Genomic DNA, 16,344 nt, shown 5'->3' with positions numbered 1-16,344 from the left:
CAGAAAGAACTTCTTTGCTGGTGTTGAGTTGGTTGCATCCCCTTGAGGAGAGGGATGTCCGTATGACCGCACTGGTATCGTTTTTCTGCAGAGGCTTTTAACTGTAGGCAAACCTCAGGGCAACACGAAGCAGCGGAAAACTGAACTTCAGTGGATGCGTGCAACACCATTGTATGTGGAGTGAATCACATTTGCAAAATCTTGCCTCAAAGGATGTTTAAAAGGGGCTACTGTAAGAATAACCTGTTGATGGGCTTTGGGGTAGCTCAGCTCTTCACACGTGAATCCAGGTACTGAGCCTTCCTCTGGAAGCTGAAGAGCTTTCCTGAGCAATGCTGTGAGGTCACCGTGGTGGATCTGGAAGAGCGCAGTCAAGAACAAGTAACCTCAGCCTGCGTTTCTGTCTGCAGGCACAACATGCTTACTGCCTACTAGCGTTTCCTCGCCTTGGAAATGGACCGTATCCATTGACATACCTGCATACCTTGTGTTTCTTTTTATTTCTGACAGCAACAAGGAGTGAGAATTTTTGTTATGCTGTACAAAGAGGTGGAGCTTGCCCTAGGGATCAACAGTGAATACAGCAAGCGGACGCTCATGCACCTCCATCCAAACATTAAGGTAATTGCACATTGGGCAGGTGTATGAAGGACGTTTGCATTCATTTGTTCTTGATAGCTAGTGCTGACCCTCCGTGTATTTGGGTGTGAGCCAGAAGAAGAGCGTTTCCCACCATTGCAGTGGGAATAGTCTGAGAAGACATACCCATACAGTGATTACCACATCTGGCAACGTCATTTCTTTAGGTTATAATTGAACATAAAATTGCTTAGTTTAGACTTGCCAAAGCAACTATTCATCTTATTCACAAGAAACATATTTCACGTGACGAGTTAATGGGGTGACATCAAATGGAAAATTACAACTTGAGAATGTCTCATTTCAGCATTTCTGTTCATATATAGACGATGAGAGTCAACACTGGATGTTTACGTTCCCGTTGTAAATGAACAGCATTGCGCTGTCCTGTGCTGTTGCGCTGCTGCTCTACCACCGAGCAGAGAATGAGCTGTGGCAAACGAACCAGTAGACAAGGCTAGATCCAGTCTCCTGAAATTAGAGACATATATATTTTAACGAGCAATAAGATATATGTTATGAGTAAGGGTGGCTAACAGACTGCTAGAATAATAGATTTATTGTCACTTGATCAGTCGTCACGGTGAAGGGAAGCATCCATTCACCATCATCTTCACAGCAAGGCTGGAAGGCGTAACTGGAAGATATGTGCTAGCTGTGTAACAGGTTTTGAAAGCAGCCAGGTGAAACTCTGTAGCTTTTCCCCCAGGCAACTGGTCTAATGGCTATCCTCTAGAATTAAAAAATAAAACTATATACTGTATGCCTAGATACAGAAATTACCTTGCCATAAACATGTCAAAAAGAATCTCATAAACAAATGCCAAACAACTTGCTGACTTTAAATGGGGGAAAAAACCAGCCAACTTCTCATCCCACTTATGTAGCAGCAACAACCAAAGAAGTGAGTCAGATCACCAATATGTTGTTTTCTCTTAGAGCAGGCTCTGTGTTTGAAAGCTCAGCTATTATAGCTCTACTGAAAAAGTGATTTTATTTGTTGAAACAGTTTTCCTTGACTATGGTCCTCTTTTGAACTCTGTTGTTTTCAGCGTGACCTATCCCAACATCAGTAACTGTTCCTGCTCGGGAATACCCCCATCGTGGGGAAGCACCTGCCTGCCCGTAAGGCTCAGGCCAACTCAGGGGCGGTCATGTAGCTTCTGTAACTACAGCAGTCTGTGCGGAGGCATCTTCTAAAAACTCCAGTGTTTCCCCATCATCCTGAGCAGCCAAAAAAACCCCGCTGGGCAGCCCTCTGCCTGGAGGGATGTAAACCCGGCAATGATGCTGAGCTTGAGTGCTGGTTTTCTCCCCAGGTGATGAGACACCCGGACCACGTGTCCTCCTCCGTGTACCTCTGGGCCCACCACGAGAAGCTCGTCATCGTTGACCAGTCCGTGGCATTTGTGGGTGGCATCGACTTGGCGTATGGCAGGTGGGATGACGATGAGCATCGCCTGACCGACGTGGGCAGCGTCAAACGAATGGCAGCAGTGAAGTCGGTGTCGACGACCAACCTGGCAGTAAGTGGGCTTGCTCCAGCGGTTGGCCGCACGTTCAACATCTGCGTGTCGGATTTGTGGTGGGGATGAACAAGCGGTGTCCGCTTCTAAGCGTAGGGTTGGCTTTAGGAGGTTTGAAGAGGAATAGTGATGAGAAGGAGGAAGTATGTGAGCATCATATGACTTTAGGGCTAGATCCTGACCAGCCCTTGCTAGGGCATGGAGATAGACAGCTGGGTTTCCCCTGGAGCTTGGAGCAGCAGTTGCAATTTGGAGGCTACGGTCTTAATAAAACTTAGCTAGAAATGCACAGTAGGCACTTGCAGAGTGCTATCTTCTGGATACTCGAGCCCTCAGCAGATGCCTGCCTTGCTGAGCTTTCTGCTAACCTGGGTCTTTATGCATCGAGAGATCTCTAAAAAATTTAGAGAGGTCTAAATTGATGAGAATTTCAAGGGGAGTAATAATCCAGGATAAATTTATGGGACTGCAGAAGGTACTGCTAGCATTAATGTTTTTTTCTGTCAAGTGCCTCCTCGGTACAGACTGTCTCCCTCAAAAGCATTTATAGTTCCTGCCAAAGTGTGTCTTTGTCCCAGAGCAAGGTTTGGCTCGTGGTTGTTTCTGAGCATCTGTAATTGAAGGGGAACCTGTCTGTACATGGCCTGCAGCAATGTCCTGTGTCTTTTAAGTCTGCAGCGGAGTCGTCTGAATGTGTCCCCCTGCAGTCTGAAGCTCTGGCCCCAGAAAGCCACTTGTTCCAGAGAAATGCTGATGATGTCCCAGACACATCAAAAATGAAAGGAGTAGGAAAACCCAAAAAGTTTTCAAGGTTCAGTATTTACAAGCATCTCCATAAACACGGCATGCACCATGCTGACAGCGTCAGCAGCATAGACAGTGAATCAAGTAAGTAATGCTTTTCAACTAAACAACATATATAAAGCATGTGTGGAGGTGGGTGGGTGGGCGTACGTGCAGATTCACATAATTTCTAGGGTAATGTTCTTTGTAAGGAAGGAAAGTTGATGAATTTCTTAACTATCAGAATAATAACTACATGTAGTCAATATATAAATTTGTGTCACTGCAAAATAGACAAGAAAAGTTTTAAGTGGATTTGCATTTAGTTAATTAGCAATTGTCATGAGCCACCAGATGATGTGATGTAGTGTACATGATGTCTAATGTTTCTGTTGTTGGAAAATTTTTGTTCCTGCAAGGGAGAATTGAATCTTTAATTTTCAACTTGTATTTATTATAACAAGGAAACCAGTTTCTGAATGTGATTATCCCCTCTCATAGGCTAGTGTTACCTAGGTTTGAATCAGTTCACTCAGATGGAAAGATTCCCAATTTACCCACTTACTAGAGAGGAGAGACCATTCAACGGTTGAATATTTGACTGCAGCTTTTAACTCCCCACATTAAAAACAGCTTCCAAGCTAAAATTACAAGGATCGGCTTGACATTTATTCTAGCATGGAGTCCCTCCTGAAATCTCTTCCTGAAGTCTGCAGCTCCTGAAGCCGTATATTGTTCGCGATGGGAACTTATTTGAGTTTCCATCACTCCCTGCAGATCTTACTCTGCCTCTGGCCAGAGGAGGCCTTGCTGGAGCATAGTTTGGCTTGGTTGCAGTCAGCTCAGGCCATAGCCATGGCTTTGCTACTTCAAGATATCTGTTCAGTTTAAAACTGGCGGGGTCTTGGACTTGGTCCTTTGCCTGTTGGTCACTTGTAGTTTCAGCAAATTGACATCTCTTTTGAGATCCTGACATGCAAGGTGTCTTCAGACAGGATCAGGCATCAGCGTAGCAAAAGTGGGTGTATGTTTTTGCCATGAATAGAGCATCTTGACTTTCTGCAGGTTACTGTAACCCCACTAGAAGTCAACCGAATATAATCCAGAGTTTAAAGCCCCATCTGAAAATGTTCCATCACCACACTGAATCCAAACAGGGGCTCGCTGAGCCTCAGGAGGGTAAGTGGAGGAAGGCAGAGGCGCAGACTCCCTCAGGCTTTAGCTGCTGATGTTTTTGCATTGTAATGATGGTGAGAGTTAGGTTGGGTGCCAGGATCAGCCTTTGCTGCTTGTTGTTCTCCCAGCATCCTTCGTACCCCTCTGAGGACATTCTGGCAGAAAAGCCTTCTCCAGAAGCTTCAAAAACTGCAGCATAAATAAACAAACATACACCCCCCCCCCCCCCAAAAAAAAAAAACCCAAACACAAAACCCAACCAACAACAAAATAACCCACAACAACAAAATAACCCACAACAACAAAATAACCCACAACAACAAAACACCGAAGAAATTTGCAATAATGACAGCAGGGAACAATTGGGGAAATAGCTCTGATTCTGTTATATGATTATTTCAGTAGTTCCCTTCCTGTAAAGGAAAGGGCTTGTTACTGGAATTGGGAACTTCTGCATTGGATATTTTAAAAGAAGCCTGATGCAGGAAGACAAATGCAAACAGAGAGAGGAACCAGCAAAGTGGCTGCTGCCAGACCTATATTTGAATGAAGGCTTGGGGCGTCCCCCTTTTGCCCCTTATTAAAATCAATGAAAGCATACTCGATTGAGAAAGGAGTTGGGTGGTTATGAGCTGTTCTGATCTCTGGACTGAAGTTGAAAGGGCCTGTTTCAGTATGGTCCCTCACTGAGATGCCTTTGAGTTCTGGTACGGAGCGAGGAGCAGTTCTTCAACATCTTCCTCCAAGGCATTAATTGCCAGTTATGAAATATTGGTTACAAAGTAGTGGTAGGTATCAAGGAAAAGATGCGTTTGCATCATGGAAATGAAGTGCAGTCTCCCCTGTGGTCACCTCATGCTCACTCATGAGTCGGTGTGCAGTCATCGAAGCTCGGGACGTGAAGTGTGTTTTGGCTGGATGACGTGTCCCACCCATTCCCATTCGAGCATGCTGAGCCAGCGATTCCCCAGCTCCACCTGGACTCTCACTTAGAAACTCAAACTTCCCAAGGCAGCTCTGGTGCATACCTCCTGCATGGCATTTTTGGCATGGCTTGGCTCTGCTTGGCTCGGTGGGGTTACAGCAGTGCTGGCAGGGCTTGCTTTGTGCAAACTGGTCTCGTTGCACTGCTGCCGATGGGTATTTTGGCTTTTGAAAGCAGTGGGGTGTGCGCTAAGGGGTTTTCATGGTTACCTGGTGATGTGGTTGGGTTAGGAGAAGACTTCTGCTGTTGGCATGTTACCGTGTGATTATCGCACTAGTATTTGGTACAGGAGGTGAAGGCTGCTCTCAGGGTCAGGAAATAATGCTAGTTAAATGTTTTATGGTCTAGGCCAATGGTTTTGGTTTTCTTAAGAGAGAGGAAAAAGAGTTCACTCCGCACCCAAAATAGGTGCTCTAGAAAAGGGATCCTGTTAGAGGGAATATCCCTATCTACAATATTTTAGACCATTTTTAATCACCATCCATTTGGAAGTCAGGATCCATTTGTCCAACATGTAAAATCTTATCAAAAGATGGCATGGTTATTTGGAAAAACAAAATCAAACAAACAAAACCCACAATACTTAATGAGGAAACATGAGCTTTTTAATCATCTCATTCTAGTTAATAAAGAGTAGCTTCTGTTAGAGGAGATACACCCTGCTATAGAGGCAAAATAATGAACCCTCTAGCAGAGAAGGTGAAATTAAATTAGTTCATTAGTATTGCAAAATACTAATATTAAGTAAATGATATATGTGATGTTCCTGTACATACATCCACTAAGGTCAGTCGCACCTGGGAGTGAACCCCACATGGTAATGTTTAGGTGTCATAGAACTGTGCAAAGGCAAATGATTTTAGGGTGATATTTTTTTTAAGTCCAATGTAGAGAGAATTCAGCATCTGCTTTTTGTTTCCATAACAGACTCCTATATATTACCTGCCCTGATTGTATAACAAATATTGAAACAGGGAAGAAAAACTACTAATATGCATCCTTTGAAAGCAACAGGAAGACTAGGGAGAAAACAGCTCCGGTCTCTTGCCAGCAGTGTGCGATGGACAGCTGTGACTTTAGAGTGTGTGTTTTTGTTATCTTGTTTGCCTGTGACAGATAAAGGATCCATCCGCAGCTTGAAGACGGGTGTTGGCGAGCTGCTTGGGGAAACCAGGTTTTGGCATGGAAAAGACTATTGCAACTTCGTCTTTAAAGACTGGGTTCAACTTGACAAACCTTTTGCTGGTAAGTGCCTTTGCACCCTGGAAGTCATTACATTCCCCCAAACCTTATTCTGCATCTTTTCAGTCTCAAACCATATTTTTTCCTGCTTCTGAGCCAGAGGTTATGAGACTGCTTTTGTTTGGCTGCTAGGAAGAAGCAGCAAAACTCACTCTGAGAGGTTCTAGGGCCAATTAATGCCATTACGGTTCATGGACTTGGGCTGCGGGTGATTGCACGATAATTCATCTGCACAGCCCTTGGTGCTGTGTCCCAGAAACTTCAGTTTGAGGAGGGGGGATACCGTGCTTTTCCACGTTCGTGTCCTTTGCCTGAGGAGGTCCAAACGTGCTTTCCTGTCCCGTAGACTTCATTGACAGATACACCACCCCGAGGATGCCCTGGCATGACATCTCGTCCGTGGTGCATGGCAAAGCGGCCCGTGATGTCGCCCGACACTTCATCCAGCGCTGGAACTTCACCAAGGTGGGGTGTGGGCATCGCTGCTGGGGGCATGGAAATAAATACAGCCCCTACCTCATCCACGTGCCCTCCGTAGGCATGCATTTTATTTTTTTATATGTTATTCTGCTACGTTGCAATCTCTTCAAGGACTTTTTTTTTTTTCCTCCTGGGCAGATTATGAAGCCCAAATACCGGTCCCTGTCCTACCCATTCCTGTTGCCAAAATCTCAGCAAACTGCTAATGAGTTGAAGTATCAGGTGCCTGAGTCTGTTCATGCCACAGTCCAGGTGGGTGTTCGTGGTCTCCAGCTCACCTATTCCATATAGAGCTTGTTTTGGATCTTTCCCGCGGGAAGTGTCGATGCCTGACAGACCCTCTGCAGAACTTGAAAATGTAAAATGAAAAACTCTTGTTGAATTTAACTCACAGCGTAGGTGGTCAGGTCCTCAATTACAATAAAATAATGCAACTCTTGCAGTAGAGATGCATTAATTTATACCTCCACCTCTGAGATAAGAGGACCGAGCTGTATGCAGTACTCAAGTTGTGGGGACACCATGACTTTGTATAGCTGTGTAATTCTCCATTTTGTTTTCTGCTGCTCTTCTTCTAATGCCTAACAGTTGGGGTTTATGTTTTGGGCAGGCCTGATGGGTTGAGGCTGCCCACTGAGTATTTATCCCAGATCTTAGAGCAGTCTACCAGGCCCCTGACGCCTCGCTCAGATGGGTAGTGGTCAGCTAGAGCCCAGCATTAAGTGGAGGCTTGGGGCTGTTGCTTTCTGCATTGAATTTCATCTGCATTTTATTATGCAGCTGCTCAGCCCTGTGGGTCCTCTGCAGTTCTGCACAGTCAGCCCACAGTCTCATTTGTGACAATCATCCTCAGTCATAATTGCCAAGATACCGATATTTAAAAACCTGGTTAGCTATATTGAGCGCGTATATTGAATACTACTGTTACCCAGCAGAAATGTGGACTTGTTGAAGAACACAAAGTCAAAATAGTTATGCTGAAGCAGCAAAACAGTTGTGCGTCTCTGTGGATGAAAGATGTACGAAATAAGAGCAATTAGACCAAAACCAGGGAAAAATGCATGCCTTTGCTCTTCGTAAGGAGTGGTCCACCCAGATGACAGCACCGCTTGGGGAAGCTTAGTGTAACGAGATGCATTTTTCTGGGTTTGTGGGTTGCCAGGGCATTGTCTGCTCCTCCACGCGTGGTGTGAGGGATGGCCAGCACAGGGATCTTGTGTCATGGGTCTTGGGCATTTTACATCAGCCTCCAAAACAATGCTCGCAGCTTGTTTGAGAAATAGTCTTGCTTCGGGCATCGTCATGTTTCCCTGTGGCTGTAAATGCCTCCCTGGCTGCATTCGTGACCCCAGCTTTTTGGGAAATTTTGTTCTCGTGGAAGTGAGGGGGCTTGTGTCCCCTGAGCGCGCTCTAACCGCAAAATAAGCCTCAACTTCTAAATTATGGCGTTTGCTGTAGCAAAAAGTTAAGCTCTACTGATTACAGAACTGGAAGCGGTTCCCAAAGGAGAAACTAAACTGAGCACAGCCTAGGTCCGACTTTTCCTCGGTCTGTACTGCAGAGCTGCTGGCTCAGGGCATCAGCTTGTGGGAGAAGAGGATGAAGCTCAAACGGTGACTGCTAAATGCCGCAAACACCAGTGCTGAGCGATGGGTGAGCTGTTTGAAAACTAGCCTTGTCACAACATTGTTGGGGCATTGCAAATAACTGATACATTCCAGGAAATGAGGGGCTGTTCTCAGCGATGCCATAAACAGCGAAAAGAGAGCAGGTTTGTCTTGTAAATTATTCATTTGAAACTACCTTGCTCATTTCTAATTTATGTCAAATTGCAGCTTTTAGAGACCTGTCAGGGTAGCCCAGCCCTGCACATAGCCAGATAAATAAAACTATATGATATTAGGCTGAAAATATGTTGCCCTGCAATCTACCAGCCTTCCCGGTATGAGGGAAGACTGGGGGAAGAGTTTTTGCCGCCCCAAGCACGGTGGAAGCGGTGAGGGTAGCTCCTCTGCCCAGGCTGGTGCACCCTGCCTGGGTGCAGGTCCCTTGGCCCCAGGCTGCTTCAGCTGATTTATGATCTCTGGGTGATCTCCTTGAGCTCCGAGGTGTGGTTTTGCATGCACATACTATAATTTTGGCTGTCTCCTCTGTAATGTTCACACTGGCCTGGTTTCCATCGATCCCTGCGTGACACAAGTGCCCTGAGCATCCTTGAAGTCCCTGCAACGGGTCGGTGAGCGGCTCAATCTCTCCTCCTGATGAAGGTTTCGGATTTGGCTGCTGCAGGAGGTGGGGAGAGGGCAGGACACCCGCAGCCTGGATCTGAACCCCCCTTCCTCCCAGTTGCCTTTTTCTGGAGCTCCCGAGGCATGCGTCAGGGTGTCCCTGCGTGGCTTCTCCTTTCCTGCAGTCACGGGAACATCAACCTCTTGCCCGTCCCATATATTAGTTTTGGACCAGAGGGCTGCCGGTGCTCGCATCTCCTTTCAGTGGTACAGTCCAGCACAGAAATAAGCAGATACCCTAAAATCTTTCACCAACTTTTATATCCAGAAAAACCAGAGAAATATTGTTGTTGTTCTTGATATTGAATCCTTTGGCTGGCCAACAGCCAAACCGGTGTTATCCCCGTTTTGGTGCTGTATAGGGACTTTACAAGCAGAAGTTACTGCCCCGAGGTACAATCCAGCATCCAGTGACTGTCCTTGGCTGTGGGGTGATTGAAAAAAGTCTGGCTGCCGTTTTTCTTCTTTCTGAACTTGTTTGCAAATCTGTCTTCAATTGTGGGCAGATCAGAGGAAGGGAATATACAAAGGATCTGTGGGGATTGCAGCATTGCTGCAGGCCCAAGCCACTGACCTGTCAGCAACAGATTTTGACCTCGTTGTACCATCTGGTTTTGCTCTCCTTTGTCAGAGGAGAGGAGCAAGGAAGTGTTTTTGGGAGGGTGGGGATAGCAGGAGCGGCACTGACAGGGGCTTTCCCCTGGGCAGGGAGGATGAACGCGGCGTGCGTGGGAAACGACGTGGAGGTACGGGCTGGGAAAGAGAAGAGGAGCCCGTCGGCTCCACGGGTTGGTCAGACATGGTCTCTCATCCTCTTTCGTTTGAACTTCTGGGCTTTGTTCGCAAGAGCGATGTGATTGCACGTTGATTTTTGCAAGAGTCAAATAGCTGTCTGCCAAAGGCAGTGCCAGGTTTTTTTCCATCTCTCTATTTCCATTCCAGAGTTTGCAGTTATAGGCCAAAGCCAGCGCTGCAAAAGATGTGACGTGGTGAGGCAATATCCAGTTCCTGATGTAAATGCAATGAAAATTTAATGCTCTGGCAACGGCTAATGGCCTTACCTCTTTGAAGTCTGCAAGAGAGCTTGCATTGTTCAGGATTTACGTGCTAGCCCACAGCAAACATCAAATTTATTACTGTTGTATCGGTGAAAGAAGTTAAAGGGATGACAAGCCTGGCACAGCACTCAGCGCTGCTTTTGAGAGACTTGAGGGAGAGGAGAAGAAGGAGCATGGAGACACCAGCCCTGGTTCGCAGGGGCTGTGCTGGGCAGCAGGTGGCTTTTTCTCCCCAGCAAAATAGGTTGGGTTTGAACCAGCTCGCTTTAGATACACTGAAGTGGCCCAGGTTAAAAATAAAGTTATTTTGAGGTCCAAGCTGGAACACCTTACGCCCGTTCCGCTGCCCCAGCCAGCATCTTCTGACACCTTCCCTCCACATGTGGATTTGAGGTGGTACCTGACGTGAGCGATTTGGGTGATGCGGAGCCAGCTTTTTAGGACGAGCCGTGACACATCGTTTTGGGGTGAGGGTAGAGGGATGATGGTCGTGTAACAGCGGGCAGCTTGGTGTGCGGAGGGAGCTGGGGTGCCGGCATGTGGAGGGGTGAAGAGGAAGGCAGGGAAGGGCAGGTGGGTGATGTGCTGGGAAGCTGAGGTGCTGGGAAGGGATGGTCCTGAGTGATGGTTTTGTTGGCTCAGGTGGCATCGCTGGTTTGGAATAAACTTGTCTCCCAGCAGTAAAGTTGTCTTTCAAAGTGAGGGACTTTGGTGCTATCAGGCTCCCGATTCAGAAAAGGACGTTTATTCCTTGTTCCCAGCAGTTTCAGCTATCACTGCTGTAAATGAGGGTAAATGCAGAAGTTACTTTGTTCAGTGCAGGGCTCAGCAGCTGATCTTGAAAAGAGAAGCGGCTCTTTGGAGCATGGACAAAGTTAACTATCAAAAAAAAAAAAAGGATTAAATATCAGTACTTTGTACACTAGGAAGCTACAAGTTCTGAAGCGCAATTCCAGACTGCGTTTGCTGGAGGTCCCCAGCCCACAGGGATGCACTCTGTGGCCCGGCTGCTCATCGCCAGCTGTGCCGGTGAAGGCGGAAGGGCTGCTTTTTCTGTCCTTATTAATGCAAATGGTGGAATTTTGTTCAGAAACTCTCTCTGCCGTGGTGCTCGGTGGGGTTTCAGCAATGCCCGGGGCGCGTGGGAGTGCGCAGCCTTGGCTTCGCAAACCAAACGGGTGATTAAAACCCTACGGGCACGAACAGCATCGCCTTGCGGAGGTTGATGCAGGCGAAGGGGCGTCTGTTTGGGACCAGCAAAAGCTGTGCTGGCCCTTGCATCCAGGCTAGCAACCTCGCTCAAGCATCTGCGACTGCGACGTTCAGTTCAGGAGACTGCAGAGTGCTCCCTCCTGTTGGCCAAGTGAGCAGCCAAATAGGAGAGCTGCAGGATCTCTTTTTTGGTGACCTGTGGGAGAGGGCTCCTTCTGTCCGGGTGGAGGAATTAGCTCAGGAGTCGTGCGCTGCTTAACAGCAGTGTCCCTCAGTGCCACCTCCAGAGATGCTGTGGAGACCAGAGGATTGGTTTGGGTCAGGCATGCAGCACCTGGACCAAAGGGCCAAATCGTTATCTACTAGTATACAACTGGTAATTAGCCCTCAAAAGTCCTCAGCTGTGCCACGGCCAGCAGCCTGCTTTGATGGTGGGTGGTGATGACAAGGTGACAGCAGAGCTCAGGGTCAGGGTATCAGGGATGTCAAGGGGACAGGGAGAGTAACACGGAGCAAAGCAGAAGCTGGACACTGAGAATTAAAAGAAATCCATGGGAAGGACTTCCAGGGAAAAATGTTGTTGAGCCCCAAAAGAGATCAGGATTTTGCAGGTACTGACACACACGTTTCACGGATCCTCAGCATTTGGATCTTGTCCTGTGTGTGACTGGCCCTGAGTGCTGGTATAATGGCTGTATTGAAATATTTGAAGGCTATTGTTTCACCGTTTTTGTCTTGACAATGTTTAAAGACAGAGGCTAATCGTGAGTAATTATTTCCCCTGAGCACATACCCTGCCAACCCTTAATTAAAAACTACATTTCCATCTAGGAAAATGTCACTCAGGGCATAGCGTGGTTGCTCCTTGACTCAAAGCAGAGAAGTGGGAGATGCTGCAGCATCTCCGGCTGTCGGGGATGGGAAGCTGTCTGCTGTGGGCCTTGCTCAGCCAGGTCGAGAGCGTGAACAAAGATTGTTTCTCATAGTGGTTTGGCTCTCTTGCACAAGAACTGCAGGAGACGGGGGGAGAACGTGCCCCAGGGATCTCGCAGTATCTGCTTTAAATGTGGATTTCCAGTAAAAATTAATAAATAAGTGCAGGCAGCTGAACTGCTATGAATTTTAAAAGTCGTATCATCCCAAATCGGATGGCTTGTGCAAGAATTTGGCAGAAGAAATAAATGACCTCGAGTGCTCAGGACAAAGACATGGCCTGCATTATCAGACCGACTGTATAATTATGTGCTGCCTGTTTGCGGGAAAAATGCATTGCCTCAGCTGGAGACCAGCTTTTAAATACTGCTAGAGAGGAGATCACTGATTGGATGTGCACCCCTAAAGCTTGGAAATTTAGGTAGTTTTAAAAGCAGTTTATCATAAGACCTTAAGCAAGAACGTGCTGCTGGGCTGCTTCTATCACACCTAAAACTGCTCAGGTGAGAGAGGGCAGTAATGCAGCAATGGGTCAGGGTACTTATGTTTTCAGTCAAAACATTATTAAGCATTAATACTATTTTTGAGCATCCTTTCTTCTTATTACAAATGCAGTATAAATTGTGAATGTTGCACGTATTAACCTTATTTAGCGAAATCCTGATAGGCAACTGGTGCCGGGGAAGAGCATTGCCTATTAAATAATTCAGTTGCAATGCTGTGCTGTCCTGGATGGGAGAGAGCTGAAGATGTTAATCTCTTGCTTTCCAGGTGATCCGTTCTGCTGCTGACTGGTCTGCTGGCATTAAATACCACGAGGAGTCCATCCACAATGCCTACGTCAGCGTGATAGAAAACAGCAAGCACTACATATATATAGAAGTGAGTGGCAATGAGGAAAAGCAGGAGGGTCCTGATGCTCCGGGCATGGCTCGCAGCCATCAGGAGGGTACTTCTGTTTCTCGAGGTTTGGTCTTAGTTTTTTTATGCATTTAGACACCTGTGACTATTAATACAGCATCTGCTCTGTGTTTTTGGGGCTATTTCCATTGACTTCAGTGGTCTTTGCACCAGGTTGATGGGTATGTAACCTGACAGCCTTCTGACCATAAGGTGAAAAAAAGTAGACCTCTCCTTTTATAAGCCTCTTTGCAAAATTTTCAGCAACTTTCATGGCCTGTGCAGTAGTCTTTCTGTCCCCTCCATGGCTTGCAGAGTCCCCTGTGCATGCCTGAACCTCCCACTCACAGGGCTGATCTCGCATCTGTGCAGCCTTGAGCTGCAGGAATCTCCTGTGCTGGAGAGACTCTCAGTGCTGGCTGAATGGAGATGCTTATTCTCTTTTTTTCTTTTTTTTTTTTTTTTTTTAGCCTCTTGTTAGGATGTTCTTTATGTGAACTTTCTAAGGAGTGTGATTTTTAAGGACTAATTCATTCCCTAAGTGAGCACAGAAACACACATCATATAATAATAATAATAATAATTAAAAAAGCATCAATTCAAATGGCACACAAACCCAGCTATCTGTAGTTGCTCTTGGTCTGAAATGAAGTATACACATTTTTTTTTGTTCATAGCTGGCAGTGTCTGACAGTAGCTTTGCTTGCTTTTCCTGCAGAACCAGTTTTTTATTAGCTGTGCTGATGACAAAGTTGTCTGGAACAAGATTGGCGATGCGATTGCTCAGAGGATTCTTAAAGCTCACAGGTAACCTGTTCTTAACAAGGCAATGAAAGTCTTCCAGGTGCATTTATATGGTGTGGTGTAAAATAATATCTTAATGGACACAACTGTACGATAGCTTTTCCAACGCAGAACTGATGCGGTCAAACATCTGCTTGCTTTTGCAGCCGTGAGACTCTTTAGTGGTTTCTTTGCAGCCAACGAGTGGTTTTCTGGACTTAACCTGATGCAAATGTATCTTTAACTCTGCAACTTGTTTAAAAGCAAGTCCTTTATACTCCAGTTCAGTGACGCCTTTGCTCCATAGCCAGCCAGTCTTGAAGTGCGTGGTAAGGCAAGTCGATGGGTGAGAAGGCTGAACTGGGATTTGCGGCTGATTTAAGTTATCTATAGAGAGGATTGGCTTCAAATAGGGGAGGCAAACACATTTTGAGGATGTGACTGCAGGGTTCAGCTATTGTTCGAACAACTTTTTCTGGTAAGTGTTGGAGGGTGTTTACAACCTCCAGCCATTGCAAGGAGACCATCGTTTGCTCCTGGATGGATCAAATCCAACCATGGTTTAGATGCTCCTTTTACTTCAGCATGCCTAACCCCATGTTAACATTAATACCACAGGTAGTATCTTGTCTTTGCTTTGATCCTGGACAGCCTTGCTTAATGTTGCTCCCCTGGAGTCTCTCTTTAAGATACATGTATGTCATAGTCTACAACTGTGTCCTGGTCTTGCTGGGCTGATACGCAGAAAACTTTCTAAACTTCTTCCTTTCATCTCTCATGTACTTTTTTGCCAGGCATGGAGATGTTTCTTGCAATGATTATTTTTTCTGTATTGTAGTCGTCCACAGCTATGCAGGGGCTGCTTTCCCAGACGTGCTCTCTCCAGAGTCACAGAAATGTCTCTCTCTTTTACACTTGAGCTTGGAAATTCCCACTTGGGTAAAGGCAACCAACCCGAGACAGACAGACAGACAGACACCGGGGTACGGGCAGTATCTACAAGGTCACAGGACCTGCCATGAAACAGGCTTTGTTCAGAGGCACTGTGGAAAGAGGAGCACAGTTTAAACCGGGAGAGCGTGGGTGTTACCAGCTGTGCCATTAACAGCAGGGCAGGGTAACAGGGTGGAGTTGCTGGTAATCTGTGAGCTGCAGTGCATAGCCCAAATAATTGAAATGAGCTAAGGCTGAAAAGATGGGGTGGATTTTCTCACCCGGGGTAAATGAGGAGTGGTGCCAGCGCTGCTGGAAATGGCATTGCTGGTGTTTGCATTGCAACCTCGAGGCTCGCAGGCAGTTGGACGTGGCATCTCTGTGCCGGTCGGTGTCCACCTGGAAAGCTCCTCCGGATTGCCTTTCCTGCCTTTGGGAACTGATTGCGCCACCGGCTCTTTGCATCAGTTGCCTGCTGTTAGCGATGCTACTGAGGAAGTGGCAAATTCTCCAGGTAATCTGCTAAGATTTTTCCTCTCACATAAAATTTATATAAAGGGTGGCATTCCATCCAGACATCAAAAAGTCTAGTACCAAAGGGAATTGCACAAATTCTTCAGTGACCCATTTTCAGATGTCATGCTCGCTTCTGTATTACTCCAATTTTATGCCAATAGTGTGCCAGCTTAATGTCAGTGATTCCTAACAGAATATAAGATTCAAATTCTCCACACTCCAGAGTCCTTGGCATTGCCTAAGATTAAAAGTAAATTCAGACCTAAATGGATTGTATCATAATGCTTATGTTGCAAATTGACCCAGGAAAACAGATGTTTAATTATAAATTAAGTTCTTCAGTTAAGCTTGTACACTTCTCTCTCTTCTAAACTAAATATTTTCTACCAATGTAATTAATAATGTTCTTTTCTTGGTTTCCTCTTTTTCTCATGGGTGGCTTTCTAGTTTAATAAACACTGGTCTTAGACAAACAAGCTGCTTTTGGGGGAATGCTTTTGTTGGTAGATCTTTTTCATGAAACAAACAGGCTTAATTTCAAAGTCTCGTTGTGTACCAGTAAGACCTCATTAACTGTTTCTGAGGTCTGCTGTCCGGCTAAAGCTAGTTTACAGTGCCTAGCACAGCTATAAAGAAGCACTGGTTGAAATTAAAGAAACACAGGTCCTCACTGTCTCCCTCACAGCTCAGACGAGACCCCAGTTCTTCACAATTCCAAATCCACAGGCAGGGCTTCCCCAAGGAAGGAATACTTTTAACAAAAACTGCAGGCTGGTTTATCTTCAGACTGCTCCTGAAATGGTTTTTCCTGATTAAACTGTGTTTGCCATCTAGTGGCAGCACCCTTCAATGGACCATCCTCCTCCTCCTCCTCCTCTAGGGTGCAGGGC

The 16,344-nt window shown here is 46.1% G+C and overlaps 1 protein-coding gene across 2 annotated transcripts in view; it reads left to right on the top strand.

The window, feature by feature from the left end:
* PLD1 (phospholipase D1) overlaps nt 1-16,344 on the top strand; it is a 66,256-nt gene that overhangs the window by 37,663 nt on the left and 12,249 nt on the right. Inside the window, exons 13-21 of one of the 2 annotated variants that reach the window (XM_075031391.1) lie at nt 511-621; nt 1,959-2,165; nt 2,837-3,053; nt 4,014-4,127; nt 6,226-6,354; nt 6,698-6,816; nt 6,970-7,083; nt 13,094-13,204; nt 13,941-14,029. In XM_075031391.1, coding sequence (XP_074887492.1) covers nt 511-621; nt 1,959-2,165; nt 2,837-3,053; nt 4,014-4,127; nt 6,226-6,354; nt 6,698-6,816; nt 6,970-7,083; nt 13,094-13,204; nt 13,941-14,029 — 1,211 coding nt within the window. The remainder of the gene's footprint in view (nt 1-510; nt 622-1,958; nt 2,166-2,836; nt 3,054-4,013; nt 4,128-6,225; nt 6,355-6,697; nt 6,817-6,969; nt 7,084-13,093; nt 13,205-13,940; nt 14,030-16,344) is intronic. The other variant, XM_075031392.1, reaches the window with a different exon arrangement.

This window comes from Buteo buteo, chromosome 7 (assembly GCF_964188355.1).
Source record: "Buteo buteo chromosome 7, bButBut1.hap1.1, whole genome shotgun sequence".
Taxonomy (NCBI): Eukaryota; Metazoa; Chordata; class Aves; order Accipitriformes; family Accipitridae; genus Buteo; species Buteo buteo.
This window is presented reverse-complemented; position numbering and strand designations above follow the sequence as displayed.